This window comes from Gossypium arboreum, chromosome 4, assembly GCF_025698485.1.
Source record: "Gossypium arboreum isolate Shixiya-1 chromosome 4, ASM2569848v2, whole genome shotgun sequence".
In the NCBI taxonomy this organism is placed as follows: Eukaryota; Viridiplantae; Streptophyta; class Magnoliopsida; order Malvales; family Malvaceae; genus Gossypium; species Gossypium arboreum.
Window position 1 is genome coordinate 4,090,026 of NC_069073.1, and position 19,506 is coordinate 4,109,531.

Consider the following 19,506-nt stretch of genomic DNA (forward strand, 5'->3'; position numbering starts at 1 on the left):
TATCCTAGTAAAACATAAGGAGTTTTACAATTTTCGCATCAATAAATTTCTATTTCCAATTAAATTACTTTTTCAATATAGTTTAAACTATTTAATTTTGAGCTGCATTTTTTGTACTTTAGAAAGGAGCGCAAGTAAGGAAAACGAAACGGTGTCGGTTTGTGCAAAACGCGGGTGAAAAAAAGGCAGACAAAGGAAAAATAAAAAAGGAAAAGAAGAGTTGGTGGATTTTTGATTGTTGTTTTTTATTCCCTCTTTTTTCATTTTCAATTTCAATTTCTTTTTTATTATGTGGAGAAGAGAAAACAACGCTCTTTCGCTTTTATTAAAAAACATAAATAAAATAATTTTAAAAATAAAATATTTGCATGATGAAAAGCTCCTTTTTAGTAATTTTTTTGGTCTCTAAAAAGGGTAACGGTTTTTTATTTCTATTTTTTTGGTTTCTGTTAGGAAGGAGGAGAGCGAGAGAGTGAGGGCGTTGTTTTGCGACTGGGAATGAGAATTGGGACGTAGAGGTGGTGCTAACGTGACAGTCGTGGTGATGGAGGAAGACGACTGCTGAATGGAATTCTCATTCGGTGCCGGAATTCCGATGTCCCGAACACCAGCGGCGGGGCCTGAAGGAACGTCGCTTTCACCGTCGTTGAATCAAGGCCTCTCTCTGTCCTTTGTTTATTTCTTTAAGCTAGTTTATTTTTATCAGCATTATTTTTTTATTATTTCTCGTTTTTTATTTTGTGAAACGCAAGAAAATGCGGTTTACATGTTCTTTTTCCCATCGTTAATTCTTCTTTTGGCCATTTTTGTGGTGAACTCTGGTTTGATCACTGTAAAAAAATATTAATTTTCTTAGGTTAAGTTTAAAAAAAATTATGTAAAATTTTGAATTTCTATATTAATCTTAAAATTTTAATTGCGTTTCAGAAAATGAAAGGGAAGAAAATTTATGGTGATCATGAATTATTGCAGCTTTCATCATGATGACGTGATCGAATGTGATGCAGTTCTTATTCTTATACGTGTATATATGAATTTGTATATGAATGTGTATATAAATAATGATGATGAATTTTGTTATCAAGAAAAAAGCAAGTTGTTCAAGCAATCTTGTCTTAGTACCTTTTCTACGAATTTTATTTGATCATACTAAAACCTGAGCTGCACTAATTTTCTATGTATGAAATTATGAGCTGTTCTGTTCATCAAATACAATTGAGGTGGACATGATTGTTCTAGTTGGTCTCTGTTTACATCTTTTTGTTTTTATCACTGTTAGACTGAAGGTTATTAAATATTTTAGATTGGTTCCTCATTTTTTCGTTGAATGTTAGTGGAAATGCAATTAGACACTATAGTGGCATTAGGTTTAGACTGAATAATCATTCTTTTGCTGGAATTTACGAGTAAAACTGTAAAAGTTTGGTATTTTTGCCTGAGGTTTTGTCATAAAATCTACCTTGTTTTTTCTAATTAAACATATGGTCTTTCTTTATTTTTACTTTTTGAAAGTAAGAAGTTGGGTTGATAATCAAATATATTTAGATTTCTCCTTGTTTACATGTTATATGTTATTTATATGAAGCAATGTTCTTTTTTTTTGAAAGAATATATGAAGCAATGTTCATCATGCAGGAAGAGGGACATATAACATAGAACATGATTCTCCAATGAGTTCATTTGGTTTGTGATGGACATAAAAGAGAAAAAATATGAACCTTTTGTCTGATTTTCTTTGTTCTTTAGACCTAACTACTCATCTTTCCAATGCATAGCTTTTAACATTTCGGCCTACTTTTTGGAAAGGTAAGGAAAGGAGGGAGAATGGGTGGTGGGAGTGTGAGGAGAAGAGGGGGAGAGAGTGGGTAAGGTTCCTTTTGCTTGGATTTCTTGAAAAAAGGATATAAAGGAACCAGTAGGTTCCCATAGTGACAATGAAATGAAATGATAACTTATAATGCTTCTTTAACTAGTATTATTTAAATGTTAATAAGTCTAATTAAAGAGAAACTTTGTCTATACAATGAAATATTTTTATTGGGGAATATTTTGAGTGTGTTATGTTGTAAGAAATTTTTTTACTAATTGAAAATTCCAATACCCTTTTGTTGTTCTTTGACTCAATTTTGTGATGTATTTTCTGAACCTTTTGGTTTAATATTATTTCAGATGGTATGTGGCAAATAAACTTGAGATCCAGTGAAACAATGGAATCTGGTCCCTACCCAGAGCGTCCTGGAGAACCAGATTGTTCTTACTATATAAGGACAGGCCTTTGTAGATTTGGGGCGACATGTTGTTTTAATCATCCTCCAAACAGAAAGCTGGTATAAAGCCACGGCTTGCTTAGGAAATTCTTATTATTTTGGATTTAATGCTTTATGAGTGAGATATTATTGGTACAATGGGAAAAAGCTTCTCAATTTATTTATTTGCAGTTCTCAAACCTTTTATTTATCATTGACATAATATTTGTAGTTAAAGTTGTATACATGTGAAACTTTTACACATGGCTATACTTTATCTACTATAATAATTTCATTTTAACTTTGTCCTACTACAAGTTTGAGATTTTAAATATCAACTTTCATTTCAAATGTTTATTTCAATTGTATCAAATTCCAGGCTATTACTACTGCAAGGATGAAAGGAGAGTTTCCGGAAAGAGTAGGACAACCAGAATGTCAGGCATGTATTTCTTCCTTGGTTTCTCAAATGACAATAATGTTTCTGCTTTTACTTGTGCTTTACAACTTGCAACGTATGACATTCTGATTAACATGAAGTATATTACTTTTATCCATCTAAAAGAGGAAATTTGTTTTATTGTTCTACCTTGGGGATTTTGCTCATCAAAATGATGACCTAAACATTTTAATACTTTAGTGAATGCGATTATTCTAGATTGATGATATTTCTCTACAAATTTAATGGATTTGACTGTTAGATCAGTTCTTTTGCTGCTCGGAATTTGTTTGGATCTATATGGTTGATGCACTAGAATCAAACGAGTGTTGAACAGGTTTAGAAGTTGTCCATAATGAATCAAGGATTACTTTCAGGTTTAGAATGAAATCCCGCTGAATGTAGAACAGAATGTGACTCATGTGATTGCAGGTTGAAATAAAATTTATTCAAAATAATTGTTTAAGTGATCCAAATTATTGATGATAAAAGTTTCTATTACTTCGTGAATGGTCTCTTCCTCCCTTGTCTCTGCGTTTTCCTCTAAATATTTTTCTCTTGAGCAATTTATAAGACATTCCAGTTTTTGTCTTGATTCCTAGTATCAGAAAATAAACAAAAGAAAATGGAGATATGCTAATAATTTAGCCTGGAAAAAGGTTTACTTCTCGCTTTAGTGTTGAATAATAATCAAACTTTGAGTGAACTCTTAGCTTGACTAGCTTATTGGCTTCTCCTAATATTTGCTCTATTCTTGGATGTTATTTTCGCTCTTCCTATTCTAGAAGGCAATATAGCATTGACTCTTGCTTTTGTTGCATGAGAAGCTAATTTAAAATCTTGACAGAAGCTACTATTTTGGTTTTACTGCCTCATATCTAATATGTGAATTTATGTTTCTCATTTTCATGTATGTTTGGGTGAGACAACTGACATTTTGATCTGAACTGCTCTGCAGTACTACCTGAAAACAGGAACTTGCAAATTTGGAGCAACATGCAAGTTTCATCATCCTAGAGACACAGCTGGGATAGCAGGAAGAGTTTCCTTAAATTTTTTGGGTTATCCTCTTCGCCCGGTACGGTTTTTTTTCTTTTTTTTTTCTCTTTTACTGTATACAACACAATTTATAACATGCAAATTTAAGGCAATATTCAAGTCACTTCCTGTCTCATGTTTGTTTGTTACTTTGTCTTTTCAAAACCAAAATTATGATTTTGACAGCTAAATGCAAAATTTATAACTTCCAGTTAATCTTAGTTCAATTGTATGGTCAAACTGACTGAATGATATATCATTTAGATCCAATATGAAAAATACACACGCATAGAGAATTAGGATCATAATGTAAAATCTTATTGCTTGCTATAACTCAAAGCGAATCTTTTATTAGCTTTGAGTTATGAATTTTTTTTTTTAACTTTAAATATGGATTTCATGAACAAAAATACTGTTGAATTTTGGACCATTAATGGCCTCATGGTTGAGGTTGAATTCTTGCGCAAACTTGGACCTCATTAAGGCAAGCTGTATTTCTTCAATGATTAATTTCTAACAGGTTTGTTTGTGGTTATTAGTGTTTCATAGGCTTAATAATGTAACTTGTTTCCTTTCTACTTTTCCTTCACAGAATGAGACTGAGTGTGCATATTATCTAAGAACTGGACAATGCAAGTTTGGGAGCACTTGTAAATTCCACCATCCTCAGCCAACTAACATGATGGTTTCCTTGCGAGGCTCTCCTATTTATCCGACTGTCCCATCACCAACCACTTCTGGTCAGCAGTCATTTCTAGGAGGGCTTACAAACTGGTCAAGAGCCTCTTTCATTCCCAGTCCCCGTTGGCAAGGTCCTTCAAGTTATGCACCTTTGATTTTACCCCAAGGGATGGTATCAGTTCCAAGCTGGAATGCTTACAGTGTAAGCTTTTCCTTTGCTTATTACTTATGTTGTATTCATTAAGCAGCCTATTTAGCATTTACATGTGATTGGAAAGTATTAGAGGTCAACTTTGACCTTTTTTTGCCCTTGAAATAAGTAGCGTATTCTTAGCTTGATTATGGTCACATGAGGCTAATAGTTGTGTGCTTTATTTGATGGAGCTGTCAAGCGACAGAAATGGTCATTTCGTGATACTTGTCACCAACAAAATTAGACAGGATTGTTTAAGGGAGCCTAGAATTAAGTGTGGTGGAGGTTGGATAAGGCCTTTAAGATCACAAGTCAATAGTACTGGTGCTATTACCAATGGTAGTGGAGTTGTACTGCTTTTTGTTGTTGTTGAACTTGTGGCTGGCTGATGGTGTGCTGGGCAAGTATGATTTTCTGCAGATTTGGTTGATATTCTGAAGGAAAGTATATAGGCGTTTAAACATGACTCATCTATTTCTGATCATGCTTATTGGTAGGTTTAAGGTGTAGAATCAAATAAGCATGTCAAACTCTGGGTCACTAGAACAGAGTCTTTGCTACTGGTTTGGCCCAAATGGCTTGATGGCATCTCTAACATTATCATTTATAAAAATGCCCGAGAGCATAGATCTACTCTCTTTTTATTTATTTATTTATTTATTTCTGCTTGCATTTAGTTGTACAAATTACAGAGTTTGATTGTGTTAGTTGATACCTTAGCTTGCGATCATTTCGAAGTGCTAACATTTATTCTCCAAAAAATGAATAAAAGGAGAACCATGTTTCTTATACTTTTCATTTCTTCAGGGTCAATTGGCTTCAGTATCTTCTTCAGAGAACCTGCAGCAGACAAATGGAAATAACCAAATCTATGGAACCTCTCGTCCAAATGAATCAGCATCTGCAGGATCTCAAGCCTTATTTTCTCAATTTCGTTCTGGCTCTGCCCCTGTAGGTTTTTATGCATTGCAAAGGGAGAATGTATTTCCTGAGAGACCTGGCGAGCCCGAGTGCCAATTTTACATGAAGACTGGAGATTGTAAATTTGGTGCAGTTTGTAGATTTCATCATCCAAGAGAGAGAGTTCTTCCTGCCCCTGATTGCATATTGAGTCCTATAGGCCTTCCTTTACGTCCGGTGAGTTACATAAACTACCATTTACTTTCATGACCTTTTCTTCATGAAAACCTTGGCTTCCTAATTGTTGAGTTTTATTTGTAGCTTAAGCTAATAATTCTTTTTATGTTAAAAAATGGATATTTTCCTTGATACTCTTGCTGGGGAATTGATAGTTTGTTGTTTCTACAGAAAATTTTAAATTAGAGTAGAAGGTATTAACTTAAATATAAGTTGTCGTGTATTTGGGACAAAGGATGATCTCCTTACATGTTTACTGGGTTTAGCAAACAAGGATTTTAGAGGTTTTTTTTTGGATCAAAAGTTCAATGACTTTGGTTGTGATTTGACTGAAAAGTGATGCAAAAAAGGAGTGTATTGGCTGCATTGAAGATAGAAAGTGTTTTGCCATCAATTCTAGGATTGATAATAGTAATGAGATTAGCTAAGATAAGCTGTCAACACTCCCCCTCAAGTTGGTGCATAGATGCCACACATGCCCAATTTGCTAATTGCTTGTCAGAGGCTGCATAACTTGAGCACAAGATGTTGATAGTAAACTTTTCTTTGATGAAGTGCCGATCAATTTTCATGTGCTTTGTTTGATCATGTTGTATTGGGTTTTGGGCTATACTGATGGTGGCCTTGTTGTCCCAATATAAGTATAATTTTCCTTTATTCGACAACTTTAATTCTTCCATAACTTTTAATAGCCACAGTAGCTCGCAAACACCTTGAGCCATGGCTCTATCACTTAATCGAGCAACGACACTTTGCGTTTTGCTTCTCCAAGTGACTAAGCTTCCTCCCACAAGTGATGTAGACCCCCTATCATCTAGAGATCCAACCTAATCTGCATCTGTAAAAGCTTCTATCTGGAGATGACTATGTTTAGAAAAGAGGAGACATTTTCCCAGGACATACTTTAGGTAGCGTAGAATGTGAAAGACAGCCTACATATGAGACTCTCAAGGATCATGTATATACTGACTTACAAAATTAACTACATATGCTATGTCAAGTCTAGTGTGTGAGAGATAAATTAGTCTACCAACCAATCTTTCATATCTTTCTTTATTCACTGACTCTCCTATTCTAGCTTGCAACTTATGATTGCTTTCTATAGGTGATTCTGGAGGTTTGCATCCTATCATACCTGTCTCAGTCAACAGGTCTAGGATGTATTTTCTTTGAGATATGAAGATTCCTTTCTTTGATCTGGCAACTTCAATTCCCAGGAAATATTGTAACTTCCCTAGATCTTTTATTTCAAATTCTTGAGCCAAACATTACTTCAGTTGAGTCTTTTCTTTCTCGTCGTCTCCTGTCATCACTATGTTATCAACATATACAATAAGAAGAATGATCTTATCCTTGTAATGTTTCATAAAAAGGGTGTGATCAGCATTGCTTTGTTGATACCCAAAAGTGATCACAGCTTTGCGAAATCTGTCAAACCATGTTTTGGGAGATTGTTTCAATCCATACAAGGCTTTTTTCAATCTGCATATTTCCCCTTGCATTTTTGCGTTATCAAATCTAGGAGGAATCTCCATATATACTTCCTCTTCTAAGTCTCCATGTAGGAATGCATTCTTCACATCAAATTGTTGTAGCTTCCTCTTGAATAATGGTGTTTTCTGAAATAACAGTTTTCCCTTGAACAATAACTTCCCCTTAAACAATGGTGTTTTCTAAAATAAGGTTTTTAATAGTTATTGAGCCAGGTATCACTTATTCTCTCTCATCGTTCTCCCTCTGAAGAGGTGATTGAGTTGTATTATAATGGGGCTCAGTTTCTCTGAATGTAATACCCATACTAATGAAAGTTCTTCGTGAAGGAGGATGATAACACTTGTAACCTTTCTATGTTGGAGAATATCCAATGAACACACATTTAAGGGCTCCTAGATCTAATTTGTCTGCTTTCCGATCATGGACATAATAGACACATCCAAATATCCTGGGAGGAATAGTATAATTATTTTTACCTTGTAAAGTTTCCAAGGGACTTTTCAAATTAAGGGTTTTGAGTGACATTCTATTAATAAGGTAGACGGATATAAGAATTGCGTCCCTCCAAAATGATTTTGGAAGGTTCATGGAAAATATAAGAGATCTCGCAACTTCTAGGAAATGTCTATTTTTCCTTTCAGCAACCCCATTTTGTAAACTAGTAACGGGACAAGTTGTTTGATGAATAATCCCATAAGACTCCAAATAGGTATCAAAATTGTACTCTGTACCATTGTCAGTTCTAAAAAATTGTATCTTAACATAGGGACAAAGCCAGAACAAATTTTTAGGGGGGGCCGAATGAAAATTTAATTTTTTATAGTCTATAGCTTTATAATTTTTAAAGGATTAAATCGAATTTCTATAATTTTAGGGGGGCCAAAGTATAATTTTAACTTTACTAATTTAAAATTTTAAAAAAATTTCAAGGGCCTAAATAGAAATTTTCCATTTGGGGGGGGGGGGTGGGCAGGGCCACTACCAGCCCCCTATTGTATTTGCCTCTGTCTTAACATGTTGAGGTTTCGCCGGAGATGAGACTACAACTTTGTTGAAGGGGGCGGTGAGAAAATAATAGGCTGAAAAATGGAGAGTCCCAAATTGGATTTTCTAGGTTTTAGGAATTTCAAAAAATAGGCTCCTTAAATTTGGATTCTCAAGCTCTTGATACCATGTTGATAATAGGAATCATTTTTGCTTATTTATTACAACAGAAAAACTTAAATGGTTATTTATACTAAAAGAGTAGGACTAACTAAGGAAACATAATCAATACATTAAATCAATAATCCTAATTTTAAGCTGATCTAATCTCTAAAAATCAGTAATGAGATTAGCTAAGATAAGCTGTCAACATCTATTGACTAAAGCCCAATCACCTTTACAACAAGAAGCAATTGCGGCCTTAATAGAAATCCCCTACTATTCCAATCACTTAAACTTCTCTATCTTTTCCATTCGAAAATGCTCCCGACAACATTAAAATTATTCCAAGCCAAAAACCAAATATCATTTGCTGATAGGAAGTCAACCAAGATTACCCAAGTAAAAAATGTCAACAAAATTACTGCACTTTAACTGTCCCAAGTGTTGTCCTAACCTACCGTTCCAAGTGTTGTTCAAACAAGTAATGAAACAATGACATCTCAGATGGTTAAAATCCCAACAATCTCGTTTTGGCATTTTGGCAAAACACATTAGCAAATTATTAATACACCTGTTATCAACTTTCAACAAGCCTCCCCTATCACATAGCATCACACTAGAACTCTCCCTTTCAGCATGCATTTCAAACAGTGTCATTAGTCATCATCAATAACTTAGCACGGCCATTTGCTGCCAATTTTCTCCCCCTTTTTGAAAGAATGCCAAAGATGCTCCTTATGAAAACTGACTTCAAAAACAAAAGACTTCCTCTAAGAGAATGCATCCCCAAATATCATGCTCAAACTTCAATTAGTCAACCAAGCATATCTCTAATCTTAAAGGATTTATAAAGCATGATCAATTAGTAACAAGATATCAAGTTTGAAACAAATTCAAACAATGTACTACCAAGAGTAAAAGCAACTAACTAAACTAACAACATGAGAGAAAAATGGTGCAAAAGCAAATAGAACATAAGCAATCTTTCAAAACCAAATCAACAATGCAACAACCATCAGTCACCATCTCATTTTAAATTCAAACATTTGTTTGTTACTTCTCCTCCCCTTACAAGGTTGTCTTCTCCAAGCCACAAATCAATTTACCAAACAACCAATTATTTTTGTGCAGCTGCAGCAGGTTGAGATTATTTCGTCATCTTTTATAACAGGGTTTTAACCATCTCTGTTTTCCTTAGTTTCCTCAAAATGTACTTCCAATCACCAAATTTGAAGGCTTGCTAAATGAAATCAATCACCATGTCAAATCTTATCATCTCAACTGCACAAATAAACCATAATTAGCATTAATATAAACTATACCATAAGTAACACCAAAATCAACAAATTTACTCCGCCTTACTTTATGCTACTTTTGTTTGTTTGCCTCAAATTTAATTCAAGGGGGAAAGGTGCTAAATATTTAACAATAGGGGTTGCAGCTTGTATAACAACAAATACCTTTTCCACGCAAGCTAGAATGTCTAATCTTTGATGTCTTCAACATAAGTTGCAATCTTATGTTTCACGTGAGCATCAATCGGCAGATGATCTTCAAAGCTCAAATGTAGCTGATTTTTTCTCACTCAAATTTGCCTTCATCACATTCTACCTTGTGCACTTGCTATTGTAACAAGTTTTGCAATGGACATGAACTTCTTCCAATCTCACATCATATTAAAACAATGGGGGTCTGATGTGCCTTTCTTTCCTACAATAAAAACATATTGATTTACCTTTTTTATTACAAATATGTTGTTGTCTAGGTACTGTTCTTTTCAATGTTGTAACATTAGATTGGACACTCCTTATAATTTCCCATCTTTGATAATTTATCAACTTGTAACAATAAGATTTAATATCTCCAATCTTTCCACAATGATGACAAATAGGTGTTTGATCCTTCTTTTTTCCTTTCTGAAGAGTAAAAGAATCTTTAATTTTAACGAAAATTATAGTAGTGATAGGTTCCTTACCTTTATTGATATAACCAAATTCTCTATGGCTTGGTTCAAATTTCTTTTAAGCCAAAATTTCATGAAGCTTCTCATGTTGGCCTCAAAGCTTTTTCACGACAACCTTCGAGTCAGCTAGCTCCTTCTTGGTGATTTTTAAAGCATCATCTTTTTCTTAAACCATGACTTCGAGCCTTTCCTTTTTTCCTTTAAAGGATGACAGCTTCTTCCCTCAAGGAATCATTCGATTAACATAATATTTCCATCCTTTTTATATCCATTAATAGGCATCTTCAATTCAATAATTTGGCTCAACATCATGATTTGAATCCTTATTTGTTCCATAGTCTGTTGGAACATGCATTGGGACAGAGGAAGTAAAAACAACTGTTGATAAAATCTTCATTTGAATCAATAAAATCACTAAACTCTTCATCACTAGCATGTGACTTTTGCTTCTTCTTGATGGTGCTAACACATTCGTATTGAATGTAACAAAAACCTTTGCATTCATAGCATTGGACTAACTTTTTTTAGCTCAAAATTGTCATCAATCAAATGAATCTTCTTGATGTGGTTGTTGCTTTTTCCATCATTTGAATTCATTCCCCTTCTAGAGAATTTTATTCATGGCTTTGCCGAAGTTCTTCAATTGCTCCTTAATTTCATCAATGGATTCCATTGTTACAAACTGAAAATACAATTATCTTCACATGTGTTTGAAGCTTGCTCTGGTACCAATAGAAAAACTCTCAATTTGCTAGATATCCGTATTCAATGTTCCAATTGATGTAGGAACAGAATTTGAAACAAGACAATTTAACAAATAGATTATAAAAGGAAAGTAAAGCAAGGACAGAAATCAACACATGGTATTTGTTATCGCAGTTCGGATTCACCAATCCGAATCTACAGAGCCTCGTTTAGTGAATGATTTTATTTAACTATGGATTCAGAAACATATTGGCTAAAGTCCAATATACCTTTACAACAAGAAACAATTGCAACCCCAATAGAAATTCCCAACTGTTACAATCAATCACCCACAAGACACCTTACAATAATAGAACTCTCTCCAACAAATACCTAAAGAGTGTTGAAAATTATCAGCTATAATAACAAAACAATGACTCAATAAGACACTCAAAACTGCTATCAGTGTGCAGCAATCAACCTTTTTGTAGGGTCTTTTCAAGTAAACATCATGCTGATCTGATAAGACCTTATCTTCACTTTAAATGGCTGGATTTTATCGACATAATCTTGAATAATTATCCCATGAAACCCTTCATAAGCAAGTCTTTTAGTAGCTTCAAATACTCTTAAAAGATAAGGATAAGTATAGCCTCTCCAAGCATTTCAAACTTCTCTTCTTCTTCTATTTGAAAATGAAGCCCCCAACAATTAACATTAATCCAAGCTATAAACCAGAGATAATTTGTTGATAGCAAGTCAAACGTACTACACTTTAATTATCCCAACTTGCCTTCCCACATGATGTCCTAACTTGTTGTCTCAAGTGCTGGTCGAACAAGGAATGGAACAATGGCATCCTAGAAGTTGTCCTAACTTGTTGTCCCAAGTGATGTTCAAACAAGAAATGAAACAATGGTATCCCAGAGAGTTAAGTCTCAACAATAGTATTATGTTTATATGTATAAAAGTAAATATGATTATATATATACCGGTGGTTTAATCTAACTATTTTAAATAATTGTATTTTCGGAAGCAACCAAAGCAAACTAAATTTATTACTTTGAAGAAAAAAAAGGCTAGTTTAAAGGGCCACAAAAGCTAACTACATGCTCTTGTGACTTATCTAGAATCTTCTTCTTGTCTTTTAAGTCATCCTTAAAATTGTTTCTATGACCAAAGGCATAAAGGTTTTGCACAAATCAAGAATTTGCCCTTTTTATTTTGTCTGAAATCAGTGAAGAAAGGCTAAAAGAAGGGTGAGGTGTCAAAAAATAAAAAATAAAAAATAAACTAGGGTTACAATGAAGATGGTTTCAAATTGGTTTAGACTTCATTGTTTTTTTTTCCCTTTTTTTCTTGTCATTGATCCTCTCTCTTTATCTTCTGAGACCAAAGTGCTTCCCTCTTATACCTCGTTTTTTTGGTCAGTTTTTTATTTTTATTTTTTGGAAGTTTAACTAACCTTGTAACCTATCATCTCATCAATTCTGTCAACTTCAAGATGACAATAAGATTCTTAACATGCCACTACAAATATGTGGACTACTTTTTTTACCTTGAAGAGGGCTAATGGTTTTACCTTTTAAGCGGTTCATCTCACATTAAGTTTTGGGTTTTTTGTGACATTATATTTACATCGGGATTCTCTGCTTGTTGTTAATAGGTTTTAGGTTTGATTTTCAATATGTTATCTGATCCAAGATACGTTTGTTCTTGTCTATTACCCCATGCGAGGTTGTTCACATAGGCCCTTGTTGAGCCACATATTAAGGGAGTTTTAAGTTGTGTTATCCTTCATCTATTAGATCTTCGATTTCTTGTGGTCTTATATTCAAGTCGGGCCCTTCTAATTATTGTCAAACGTCAATTAATTTTAGGTTAATTCTTAATATTCTTAATTTGGGAAATTCATATCAACTAGGTAAGATGGACTCAGGTGTTCATATTGGCATGTGTCCATGTGTCTGACTCGTCTTTTGCTTAAAGTTTTTAGACTCGCAGGCTCAGCTAAAAGGGATCCAGAAATTAGATATGCATATATTGATGTCTTAATAACAATATTTTGAATAAATATATATAAATGCAAAAAGTGTAATACCATATATAAATATGTGTATTTACTTTTTAATATATCCATATAATTTATATCAATTATTCATGCTTAAATGTTTTTTGCTTGATTTAATTAATTTTACTAAGATATTTTTATATCTTTGTATTCATATTTAAATAAAACCATTTGTTTCAATGAAACCTTTTTGGCAGAAATACTCAATCTTTAATAAGTTCAATCTGGACGCTAATAGCAACTAGTAGAATTTTGCCTACTGTTTCAAGCAACTTTACATCCTGATTTCTATTTACCACACTTCAGTTTAAACAATATAGAGAATTGATGGTGTTGCTCTAGAGAAGTTGGGTATTATGGAAACAAAGATTAAAAGAGGAAAGTCAAAGTGGATAAGAGAGTAAATTTATGAATCTAAATGCATAAATTGTAGACTAAACCTTTTTCTCCTCCAATTTTTGTAGTCATAAAGCCTGTGCCAACTTTTGTGGTGAAGTGTCACTTTTATAATGAAGTTTGAGACGTACATTTTGTGTTCTATCGTACAGATGAAGACTAAACTAATTCGCTTACTCTGCTTGTTGAAATTTTGGGTGAATTAGATACCCCTATGATGACATATTCAAACTAGATACCCTTATGAGTCCATGTCACATAAGTTACTAGGTTATTTTTCAAGTTAACTTCCTCATTTCATTCTTAATTATCATTTACTGAATTTATATGGTAGAGAACTTTATCTTGCGCACTCATTTTGAAGCTTTCATGTTGTTTAAATTATATGTTCATTTGTAGATTGTTACTGGTTTGACTTACTTATTTTCATTTCTATTTACCAAGAAAACACTTTGATTATCCATTATCCATTTCACATATTCATTCTGGTCTAAGGTCGCCTTTAGTTCTTGTCAGTTTGCCTTCCTTGAAATATGCTCATTAATTCTATGGTGCATGTGGGTAATTTGCATTGAGAGTTTACCTACTGTGTGCTGATGTGCTTTTATGGTGTTGCTAGCTTTATTCTTTTGCTACTGATATTGATTTCTATTTTTGCATTTTAACAGGGAGAACCTCTATGCATTTTCTATTCTAGATATGGAATTTGCAAGTTTGGTCCAAGTTGCAAGTTTAACCATCCTATGGGAGTTTTCACATTCAATTACTCTGCATCTTCTCCATTTGAAGCCCCAGTTCACCGTTTGTTGGGGTCTTCATCAGGAAGTGGTGGGATAAACCTTTCGTCAGAAGGGCTTGTTGAAGCAGGCTCTACAAAGCCCAGACGACTTTCACTGTCAGAGAACAGACAATTGTCTTCCAGTGATGACAGTATTGATACAGAGGGATAAACACTGAAACAAGATGCGCTAATTATAGTTGACAATCTTTTGGTGGATGAGGAAGAGTCATCTGTAAATTCATTTCCCATTGTTGGGGATGTACAGAGTTCATGTCAAGTTGATTCTGTTCTTTTAAAATATATGCAATTCAGTCGACAGTTGCATCTTCTGAATTTCATATTCCTGCATTTGTATAAATCTGAAACTGATGTCACTTTTGGTAAACCCAATGTGAACAATTCATCTGTCCCAAAGCTGTGTTATGTTTCTTTCACAGTATGTTATACAAGGCATTTCTTTTGCAGTTTTTAAGCCTCTGACTTAAGATTTCCAGTCTGAACCCAGGTTTTCAATTCTAATACTGGTTGAGCAATTTTCTGCCATCCTGCTTTGGTTGTACACCATCGCTTCACCATCCATATCACACTTTTTTTCCTTTTGTTTCCTTTTCTTCTTTGACCTCACATTTGCAGACATTTCTTTAACTATCAGCCTTGTTGCATGAGGTAGCAGTTACTGTATTCCTCAATATTGAACAATCTTGAGTGATTTTGTACGTTGTTTCTTGCATTGAGATATATATATATATTCTTCCTAATTATACATGAGTGAAATTGTCAAGCAGAAGTACAAATCAGTACACATTTCATGCTCTTGCATAAAGAAGTGGGACATGTTATCTATATATTATTGTAAGATGAATTCTTCTAACTCTTCACTCCTGGAGATTTTTCTTCATGTTAAATGAATTAGTAAGTCACTCTTAACAGAATCTTATGTTTTGTTGGATTAGTTTGTACTGACCAAGCACCATACTCTTGTCCTTGCAGGAGGCTTTTGAGAATGATAGAGCATCTTCAGAATATTGCTCAATAAAATATTCCAGGTTTCTATTAAATATCATTGATAAAGATGATATCAGGTACAATAATTTCAAATATGAAAACTTGTGCTTTCATTCTTTTTATTATATATATTAAGCGAGAAATAAGATGTGTAAATATTGGATAGTTTAAGATGTAAGAAGGTCTTACTTGCTACCTACATGTTTTGGGCTGCCAGTTGTTGTGGTTAATAATTCCAGTTTTAGATGATTCCTATGCCTTTTGGCATTCATGAACAAATGATTCAACGCGATAACGTGTGCAGTTGGATCTCTCTGGAAAGATATGATTGGCTTTTTCTTGAACTATGGCATTGCTTAATGCATAAAGAACTTATGAGGGTTAGGGAGTAGGGACCTTGCATTTGATGATGATGAGGTTGTAGGGGCTTGTTATCTGTTTCATGATTGATCAATACTGCCACTTTGTTATCTTAAGTTTGTTTGTATGCATGTGCTAAATTTGTAATAAAAGCTTATGATCTCATGAGGAACAGCTATTGGTAATGTTTGCTTTCTTTGTTTTTTTTTATGACTCTTATGCTTGTGGTTGTTGAGTGGATAAGTGTTTGGTCTTCTTTCATGCTGCCTACAAACCCATCTTTTTCCCTTAAAACAAATCTTTTACATGTCTAATTATCTTCCAACTCCACCCACATTGAAGATATGCTATCATTTATTTCAAACTTTAATGGCGTCTTTGAAACAGAATTGGATTTCAAATTTTAATTCCTTCAATTGGATAACAAATAAAAATTTATCTCTGAATTTGGGCAAATTCTAAGTCCATGTTGATCATATCTATTAAAGGTTTTGATCATATCTATTTTTTGTGACACAACGTTCATGCCAATCAAACTAAGATTCAATCGACAATGAAAATTGGAACTTAAATGTAGTATAGAATTGTAAAATGAAATTAGGAAAAAGAAGTTACAAGATATGAACATTAAATTCCAAAGAAAGTAATGTTTTAAGTGTTTAATGCTGGCAATAGGAGTGTAACAAAAAACTACAGACTAATGTCTAGTTTGGTGACTAATGTAATAAAATAAAGAAAAGACAGCAGAAATTTAAACTTGAAATTAGAAAATGACTAAAAATTCTTGTAAAAAATAAGACCTCTTTAAAATAAGATAATTTTTCCTTCTCTTTGTTAAAAATAAGTCATGGGTGTGGCTTAGTATTTCTAATTGAATTAGTTTATTGCTAATTCATATACTAAAACATGTGTAAAAAATAATACTCCTACAAAATAAGAAGATTTAATATGGAAGAAAGTAATGTATTTTGTGTATAAACTAAGTGTTTAATATTATAATAAAAGGTCATAATAAAAGGGTAATCGCCAAGTTGCTCAAAGTATGAAATTCATTTCTATTGAATATGGTAAGAAGGTATAAAATAAGTGTTTCATATTGTAAGCTTTTCTTAAAGCAACCTTTGTAAAACCAGATACACACAAGAAAAAACCCTAAATCACAAGCTGCTAAAATAAGAAGATACACAAAAAATTGATAAGTTGTTTGTCGTACCACGTGTGTCTTGTATAGCCAAATACATATGGTGAACAGACAAAAAACAGTGAAGTGACTAACTACACAAAAGTAAAGATCCTTTAATCAGTCCTTGGCCTTTTTCATACCATGTGTGTCTTTTGTAGCAGCGTTGGAAATACTATTTCCTTGACTTAGCATTCATCGAAAAGTAAAACGAATGGCTATAATGTTAGCTGTTGATGGATTGGGAGTGGCTGTTGCTGCCTTTTTGCTTGCTTCCTCCATATAGGTAACTTTGGAAGTGCCTTAAAGGTTACTACTGCCTTGGAAGTTGTAATAGGGATCGAGGTTGCTACTTCTTTTTGCAATATTGGCTTCCCTTGTGATAGATGTGGCACTTCTAACTATACATAGAAAGCGAAGTTAGTATACAAAACCTTGGAAAATATGAAAATTGAAATGTTATGAACAAGAAAATAAAAGCAAAGTCACAACCTGGTTCAATCCAACCTTTCCCTTCTAGGTCCTCATATTCTGCCCTTTATTTTCCACACTTGGTGCAGTATGCTAGAGGATTCGATTGTTTCAATTTTGTTTGAGGTTGCTCCAGATAACCAAGGTGGCATTGTGTATCTGGTCGACTTTCAAGTCGAGTTTAGGGTATACATCACTAATGTTATTGTGATGATGCTCTTGTTTTTTCATATTTTCATATAATCTTTAAATAAAAAAAATTAAATACAACATATTCAAGTATCAAACACGTGTTTAATAAATTAAAAATAATTTTTCATCATTGCACCAATAATCATTATTAAGAAAATTTTAAAAGAAGATATTTGTTTACACAAAATATTTTCTTTCACCTACATCATGGGTGAGAAAATTTATTATATATTAGGGGTTGATTGAGTTGGTATCACCTATCAACCAAGTCCTAACTCAATTAAGAAATTACAAAAAGTCTCTATCTTTTATAAAGCAACAAATATTATTCGATGGTATTTATGTATTTTTATATTTTGATAAGTGTAGAAAAATAGCTACACATAATAGGAATCGTGAGATTTGAATCTAATACATCATCTTTTCACCGTATCAACTTTTTATAAATTTGTCACATGAAAATTTTTACCTACATTGTGGTGTGTGCCATAATTTAGTATTATTTAAATTTGGTTAGAATATGCCATAGGCCACTTCTTTACAAATTTAGAATTTAATCAGTTTACTTTTATTTTCAAGAATTTAGTCTCGCTACCTTTTAGATTTTAAAATTTAGGTCCAATTGTTAACACTTTTGTGCCATTTTGAAATAAAAAATTATGCATACGATAGCAATGTAACTAAAAAAGAGAGAGTTTATAATGAACTTGAATTTAACAAAATAATTTTAACTTGAATTTAACAAAATAATTTTAACAGTTAAACTTGAATTTTAAAATTTAACTAAATTTTGAAATTTAAAAATAGACTAAATTCATCGAAAAATGTATAGAGACTAAAATTCAATTTAAAAAAAATATAAAAACTTAAAACATATTTTAATCTTTCGTTTATAGATAGTTTAAGATTTATATAAGAAAAATTACCCCATCGTTTAAAAATTGTTATCATCTTAAAAGTTATTTTTAAAAATTAGTATATATATCACCTAAGGTTTTATATTTTCATTCACAAGGTGGGTATCACCTAATCTAGCTTAACACAGAGAAATTATTTTATGAATCCTTTCCACCACCTCATATGAAAAGGATTAAAACAATTCCCACCTTATATTTAATTTTATTTATTTAATTTTTCTTTTCATTTGATGTGATTTTTTCCCTCCCTCTCACCGTCTCTTCACTATTAGAAGAAGATGATTTAGGGTTTTGGTGATTTTCTTAATTTTTTTTTTCATCATCTCTTCACTGTTAGAAAAAAAAATAATTTAAGGTGTTGGGCAATTCAAAATCAGGAATGAAAGAATTACAACTGAGCAAAAAAATAGAGGGATTGCAGAATTAGGTTTGTTCTTATTTCTAATGATTAAAATCAATGATTTTCCATCTTTTCATTCAACTATGAAATAGTTATTGAATTTAGTTCATAACAATTTTTTATTTTTTTATTTATTAAAAACAAAAAAAAAAGAAGTAAAATTGAAATAAAAATGTGAGGAGTAACCCTTTTGAAATTTCTGTCAATACATATGCAGTTTCAGAGAGAAAAGACTTGAAATACAAGGAGGGACTAGTCCCCACGTCAAATGAAAAGAAAAGAAAAGAAAAATTTAACAAAATTAAATATGACATGGAAATTGTTTTAATCTCTTTAATTTGAGTTGAAAAAAGTTATTGACGTGGTATTAAATAATTGGATAGGATCATATACGAAATCATGGGAAGAATTCATGGAATAATTTCTCGTTAATACATGCAACAAATTAATTATAATGAAAGAATTTTTGTTAATTTAAAGGTTTTTTTTAATAAAAAAAATTTAAAGGATATTATAGAAAAATAAGAAAGAAGTGTAGTTGAAGTGTTAATTGGGACAAGCAGTGGACCACAATCATTGTTATCCAACATTTCTCCCACAATAACAGTTTTTTTTTTTGTCTCTTTCCAGCTAGCATGCAAGCATGAAACTCGTGATTTTGGCTCTTCTTTTACAATATACTTCTTTAGTATAACACAAGTCGCCATTTAAG

At 32.7% G+C, this 19,506-nt stretch overlaps 1 protein-coding gene across 1 annotated transcript; it reads left to right on the forward strand.

Annotated features, from left to right (window-relative positions):
* The first annotated feature begins 217 nt into the window (after positions 1 to 217).
* LOC108459480 (zinc finger CCCH domain-containing protein ZFN-like) lies at positions 218 to 14,741 on the forward strand. Its single transcript, XM_017758852.2, has 7 exons — positions 218 to 656; positions 2,170 to 2,327; positions 2,626 to 2,688; positions 3,644 to 3,763; positions 4,316 to 4,606; positions 5,405 to 5,734; positions 14,157 to 14,741. The coding sequence occupies exons 1-7, from the start codon at positions 566 to 568 to the stop codon at positions 14,436 to 14,438; spliced, it is 1,335 nt and encodes a 444-aa protein (XP_017614341.1). The 5' UTR covers positions 218 to 565; the 3' UTR covers positions 14,439 to 14,741.
* Positions 14,742 to 19,506: the final 4,765 nt, after the last annotated feature.

Excerpts from the sequence above, each read along its gene's own strand:
- LOC108459480 (XM_017758852.2), top strand. The coding sequence starts at position 566 with ATGGAATTCTCATTCGGTGCCGGAATTCCGATGTCCCGAACACCAGCG. Across the intron at positions 657-2,169 it reads TTCACCGTCGTTGAATCAAG|ATGGTATGTGGCAAATAAAC; the intron begins GCCTCTCTCTGT and ends ATATTATTTCAG. Across the intron at positions 5,735-14,156 it reads TAGGCCTTCCTTTACGTCCG|GGAGAACCTCTATGCATTTT; the intron begins GTGAGTTACATA and ends GCATTTTAACAG.